Source organism: Astyanax mexicanus, chromosome 14, assembly GCF_023375975.1.
Source record: "Astyanax mexicanus isolate ESR-SI-001 chromosome 14, AstMex3_surface, whole genome shotgun sequence".
In the NCBI taxonomy this organism is placed as follows: Eukaryota; Metazoa; Chordata; class Actinopteri; order Characiformes; family Acestrorhamphidae; genus Astyanax; species Astyanax mexicanus.
In genome coordinates this window covers 33936420-33943411 of record NC_064421.1, presented here as the reverse complement: position 1 = coordinate 33943411, position 6992 = coordinate 33936420, and the positions used below count along the sequence as shown (strand labels likewise).

The 6992-nt window shown below is 38.5% G+C and overlaps 1 protein-coding gene across 2 annotated transcripts in view; it reads right to left on the bottom strand.

The window, feature by feature from the left end:
- Nucleotides 1-219: 219 nt before the first annotated feature.
- The window catches only part of rasgrp3 (RAS guanyl releasing protein 3 (calcium and DAG-regulated)), a 121751-nt gene continuing 114978 nt past the window's right edge, over nucleotides 220-6992 (bottom strand). For both annotated transcript variants that reach the window (XM_007238737.4, XM_015602847.3), the window contains exon 17: nucleotides 220-6515. In XM_007238737.4, coding sequence (XP_007238799.3) covers nucleotides 6507-6515 — 9 coding nt within the window. In that variant the 3' untranslated portion in view covers nucleotides 220-6506. The remainder of the gene's footprint in view (nucleotides 6516-6992) is intronic.

The window sequence follows — 6992 nt, the reverse complement described above, 5'->3', positions numbered from 1 at the left end:
TGCGCCTTCTAATCTGGTGCACCTCATAGTTTGAAAAATACGATAGTTGTCCCATAGACTCTCCATAGGATTCTCCAACCTGTGCTGTGGATTTCTGCAGCTCCTCCAGAGTGACCATGGGCCTCTTGGCTGCTTCTCTGTAGCTGTAGCTGAATTCTGCAGAGAGTCTAAATGTATCATTCAGTGTTTAATCATTAAAAAAAAACAGGACGCTAATCATAAAGATATAGTTATTTATTCAGAAATTACAGTGAAACAGTAATGAGGCTACTGTGTGATATTTCTGAAAAGCAGTGGGCTTTATTCCAACTACTAAAAACAAGCATCCATGTAGTGTAAGTTCCTCAGTGAAGACAATTTTTCTAGCAAAAATAAAAGTAACTACGAACATGGTGGAACACCAAGAAATCAAGTTTTTTTTTTTTTTCTACAGTAGCCGTGACAAATACAGGAATGCTAACAAAATCTCAAAATATGCTCATCAGAAAATGATACACAATGAAAAAAAAATGTCTTCAGCTTTGTTTTTTTCTATAAAAATACACTATATTTTAAATAACATTACTTTAAATTAATCCTTGAAAATAACACTCATTTGTATTTGTCAGAGTAGTTCATAGAGTCCACCTTAATTATAAACATCTAAATATCGTTTCCACCAAAAGGATCAAAAGCACAGAATGAAACGAGTCCCTTGCTGTCATAAATTCAATACAGTTGGTCAAGCTTGCATCACAGATAAAGGCCCTGAGTCATTAATAAATATCAGCCTAAAGCTGCTGCGCAGTCAGTATTACCCCAACAAATGTACTCAAAATATGGCAAGCTGTCCTTTAAAAACATCATATGTTTAATTTCAATTAAAACCAATTCAGAATTAGAACACAGTCAAATCCAGTGTTCTGCAGATAAAACTCCATTCAGAGACAAACGAATGAAGTTTGTTCTCTCTGCAGGTTTGACTGCTATTGAAGATCCACGAAACACTGCGTTTAAGTGAATTAAACGAAACGAAATGCTCAAGGTTTACTCAAGCAGACCAGTTCAGATCAGTGATGAAGGCCATGATAATTATAATGGTTGCATTAATACTACAAAAAGCCTATACAAGAATAATTTAATAATGTAAAATTCAACAAAACGAAACAACATAGAAATGTGTCCCAAGCTACAACTTTTTAGGTCGTACTCAGCTCTTTACAGTCCCTTATTCACACAGCAACCCACAGAACACTTTAATTATTGAACAAATTAAACTAAAGGCAGTTTTTATTTCAGTCCATCTCCCTTAACTTTCAGTAACTAACCTCCTGTTCCTTTTTTCTAGCACTTTCAGCAGATTCTGGGTGTCCTCACTATAAAAAAATAATAATAATGCTAGTTTTGAACAGAAGTATTTATTGTGTGGCAGTATGTTTCTCTTTCTAATTGTACTTTATTACATTACATTTGCTTAGTTTAGTGCTTAACCTTTAGACCTTTTATGTCAGCCCACAACGCACAGCCTCACAACTACAGTGCTATAATTTTTAACGTCAGTTTCATACGCCCTACCAAAGAGCCCTGTGGAACTCCACAAAACATGCCAACCAGTTGATAACCAAGTAATTCCCAATAGTTTTTGCAAAAGGATTAATAGCTGAATTATTAACCTAGGGTTAAAGGGTGTGCTCTTTTTCTTAGTTTTTGGGTTTGTTCTAATATACACAAAGAAAAAAAAATGCGATAATTTTCTAGAAACATTTTAGGGGTGCCAACACTTTGCTCCGGTCTAAAGGATCTTGTGTTTTCAAGTGTTTTCACACAGAAACGTTCAACAAACCACGTGGAAATGTTCTCTGTGCTGAGCCAGATCATTCCCAGTGAAAATTATTTTTTTCATACTGGATTTCTGGCATTCTATGGAATTTTCAGGTATCTCAAAAAATTTGAATATCATTGTAAAGTTTCATAATTTCAGTGAAACTCATATTATATAGATGTATTAAACACAGAGTGATCTATTTTAAGCATTATAATTATGAAAACCCAAAAATATGTGTCTCTGAAAATTAGAGTATTATCCTGCTGGAAAATAAAATCCGCATATCCATAAAAGTTGTCAGCAGAGGGAAGCATTAAGGCCGGTAAGATTTTCCGGGAAAACACTGCACTGCATTTAGACTTGATACAGTATAGCACAGTGGATCAACACCAGCAGATGACATGGAGGCACTTCATGCTTTACTCTGCTGATGAGATGCGGATCTCATTTTCCAGCAGGACTTGGCACACTGCCCACGCTGCCGAAAATACCAATTGGTGTCATATATAGTATTCTATATTTCTAAAATATTGATTTTTGGGTTTTTATTGGATGTAAGCCGTAATCATTAACAATAAAAGAAATAAGCATTTAAAATAGATCACACTGTGTAATACGTCTATATAATATGAGTTTCACATTTTGAACTGAATTACAGAAATATAAGAAACTTTTCAATTATTATTATTTTTTAAATGCACTAGTATTATAAATTTTTGGGGTTTCATTTTGGTTGTAATATAATTTAATTATGAAGAAATACTGCATGTCTCTGTGGTGCGCTGGGGTTTTCAACATTTTCACAACGAATAATAAAAAAGCTTACTGTGTCACCTAATACTGTGTACACCTAATATCAGTGTCTAAAAGCCGCAAAGCTTTCTTAAGTGTCCACTGTCTACTTCCATCAGCACTGATAAGCCTAGTGACAGTGACTATGCTGTAAATAATGCAGCCTCATTCTGTTGTGTTGTGTTCAGTTTTGTCTTCTGCCCTTTCTAGGATTAGTTTTTTTATTTTTTATTTTTTAGAGGGTGAAGAGAAGGCACTGGAAAAGATCTACTGTACTGGAGAACTTTTGGTAATGTGAGCCAAACCACCATTTTTAGGCCTGTTTTTTATAAAAGTAGATACATGTGAAGTCAGCCACCGCCTCTTTTCGAACCGCTGCCGATGCACCATTTCCGAGTAGCATCACAGTGCACTCGGAGGAAAGCGCAATGACTCGGTTCCGATACATCAGCTCACAGATGCCTTGTGCTGATCGACATCACCCTTTAAAATGATGAGGGGACAGAGCGCCATCTACCCACCCAGAGAGAGCAAGGCCAATTGTGCTCTCTCAGAGCTCTGACAGCTGATGGCAAGCTGCAAGACCAGGATTTGAACCAGCGAAGTAGAGCTCATTTTTTTACTTCATACAAGTTGCTGGCGCTACACTGCTGCCAAGATACAAGATTAGCTAGATTAATTAACTAGGTAGCTGCATGTATGAGTAGGTGTACAGGTGTTGTTAGTAATGTGCCAGGTGACAGTGTGTGTGTGTGTTATGTATGTATGTAATAATGTATATATCTTTACACCCTTCCTTTGTGTGGATCTCTTTTACACACTGTAATGTTCAAACACAAGCATACGATACCTCACTGAGAACACACACACACACACACACACTGACCCATATGTTAACTGTCTGCAGTGGACTATAAGCCACCCTATCAGTCTTGCCCTTTTCTCATCCCAGCGTGTAACTGATCTGAGGGCAGATGGATGTAGCATTAGTCTACGTTTCTCAGTCCATCACTGAGCGCCTGGCAACAGTAATGGGACAAACATCTGGCCAACAATAGCAGATGTGATGAGGAAAAACGAGAGAGCAGATTTTTTTTTTGTCCCTCTCTCTGCTTTTCTCTCTCTTTTTTTTTCGTCTAGCTCTCTCACACATATACGCTACTGCCCACCTTTCAGCCAAGGTTGCTTGGTAACGCTGATCTTATGGTTGATTTGTTAGCATGGAGGGAGGTCACCTCTGGGAAACTCGTGTCAGTCAAGTGCCTTGTTTCAGCCTCTTCTCCAGCGCTAGAATAAAAAGTACTGAGCCAGAAGCAACTCATTACCAATGCGGATTGTACGTTTAGCATCTAGATAAGTGGTTCTCAAACTGTAGTAAATGTACCTCTGCTGGCATGCTAGATGACCTCAGACAATGTTCTGCTTGCACAACAATATTAATGTTTAAAAGGGGTGCAAAAAAAAAAAGGTTCTTTAAAGAATCGTGATTCCTAGTCCTGGCTATTCTGATTTAATTCAAAATGCCCCGAAATCGATTTGAAAATGTGTTTGGGTTTTATTTTTTGCCATTCCTACACCCGACAGTACTGCATACCCCATTACGTGTACAGCAAGCTAGTTAGTTAGCCAGCTTCATTTATCTGAATGGATTTATCAGCTAGCATGGAGTAGGAGAAGAGCGTGATTCAATTGTTTGCAAGCAGTGTAAAATGAAATGAAAGTTTTAAAAATGCAATATGGTTCAAACGACTATGACGTCTGTAAATTGTTTTTAAGGTTACGTTTTAAAGATTTGCAAAAGATGAAATAAGAAATCTTGCAAAAAAACCTGAAATCCTAGTTTACATGCTTAGATTGTTGTCAGACAGTGGTATTAAAAATGGCAATAATTTGCAATATTTTAAATTGTAAACACTGTATTGTGCTGAGTATCGTATAGCCAATAACCACTAAGAACCACTAATCTAGATTTTTAAAATGATGGATTTACTCAATTTTTTTCCTAATTTAGCTAAGCCAATTAGTAGCCAAACACTACACCAGGAGGTTTAGGACAAGTGCATGCCTCCTCCAATACCTGTGAAGACAGCCTCCCTCTAACTGTGTTCAAACTGCCACCAATGAACCATCACTAGGCAGCCAACACACTCTCTAAGGAAATTACTGGATCCCCAGCTCCGATACATCAGCCAATAGACACCTGTGCCAGCCATCTATTGCTTGTGCCCCCTTAGGTTCTCTCAGGCTCCATGATCCTCACAAATGTCAGTGTCCTGGTCTTCCGATCGTCCTGCTTTTTATCACCTGACTGACCTACACGCGTACCTTCTCTCTGCATTCATAATTACATTATATACTGCTCAAACATGGTATAGTGTTATCAGTTATTACCTCATAGATGTTGTAAACGCGCCAACATCACGCTTTCAACATCCACTTCCGTCTCTGCACACTAAATCAGCTCATTTACATTATTACTACGCTTACATAATATAACTGTAATATAAGCATGACCTTTTGAACCCGTTTTACCCGTTTTTTCACCTCCATTCATCGCCACCAAAACAAGACATGCACACTTTTTATAAAAACCGTTAGATCTTTGAAACTCAAAGCGAATCACCTCAAAACCTTCATGCAACATTCAAGCAACCACGTTTCTAAATAACTTAAACCGCATGTAGTGTTTTTGAACATAGCTGGACATAACTGTAACAAAACAGTGCGTATACAGCTCTGAAAAAAATAAAGACACCACTTCAGTTTCTGAATCAGTTTCACTGATTTTGCTATTTATAGGTATATGTTTGAGTAAAATGTTGTACATTGTTGTTTTGTTCTATAAACTATGGACAACATTTCTCCCAAATTCCAATTTTTTTCAGCAGAAAATGAGAAATGGCAGAAATAACAAAAAGGTGGCAGAGCTTTCAGAGTTCAGAAATCAATATTTGGTGGAATAACCCTGGTTTTTAATGACAGTTTTAATGCATCTTGGCATGTTCACTCCTGGTGCAAAAAGTCAAGCAGTTCAGCTTGGTTTGATGGCTTGTGATCATCCATCTTCCTCTTGATTATATTCCAGAGGTTTTTAATTTGGCAAAATCAAAGAAATTAATCATTTTTAATGATCTCTTATTTTTTCCAGAACTGTATAATAGCTCACTAACTCAGACTCCATTACCCTGAATATTCAGGAAAACTTCCTCATTCACAAAAAAACACTTTTGCTCAAGCAGCCCCCTCCCACACACACACTGCGTACTACACTAAATGTCAATGTGACTTAGTTCAAGGATTCCTAGAAACTTGCTTTCAGGAATAACGCTGCTTTTGGCACAGTGAATGAGGAGCTGCTGCCTCAAAAACAATCCATTTTTGACTAAAACTGAGAGAACTGAGCTTGTAAATTATTAGAACTATTACTAAAGTAAATTTACTAAACTAAATGTGAACATAATATACCCCCAAAAGAACACTTAAAAAAAAACATTTCCCAAGTCACTAGCTCCTCACAGTAGTAGCTCAGTGGGATCCAGTTTAAGAGCATCTCCCCATGACCTGGAGATACACACACACACACACACACACACACACACACACACAAACACACATTTATATAAAACAAATTGGCAACCGCAGTTTTGTTTCTGCAAGGATACACCACACCAATAATCACCCTCTCCCCCCAACCCCGAGCCCTGGTTCTTCTGTCGGTGGCTCAGTCTGGGAGTCTGGGATGCTCTAATCCTGTAGCAGAATCAGTCTTCAGGCCGAGTACAGGCCCTGTCTATTCCTGGTCAAACGGGGGCCTAAGGCACCCCAACACGTCCCCAAGGGAGGAGAGCTTTTTGGACCGTAGCAAAGACGGCCTCCGGGGGGTCCTGCTTGGGCCCTCCGAGCTGGCAAGTCAGCTGATCTGTAACAAACATGGAGGAGATGGTCAGTGTTACACGAGTTGCATTGGATAAAACCAAAGAATATCAGTATAACGGGAAACCCTAACCCTAGTGATGTAGTATTAGTTTAGCTCTCGGTTCAGCAGAGCTTCAGACAGCATGTTCTTATTTGAACTGTGTGGTTCATCACAAAATCTGTGTGTTTTATCCTCAGAATCTGCACACCACCTGCCCATTCCCCCAGTCCCATTTCCACACCCCGAGTTTTCAGGTATTGAACACAACAGCAGGCAGTGTGCTGTACCCATGGGAAAGGGGTGAGCTGGATATTTTTTCTACTAGGTAGGTCATTAACCACCACCAATAGAGTAGTAAAGATTCAGGGCATTTAGGGCACTGAAGCGTATGCAGCTCTGGAAAAAAACAAAGAGACCACTTCAGTTTCTGAATCAGTTTCTCCGATTTTGCTATTTATAGGTATATGTTTGAGTAAAATG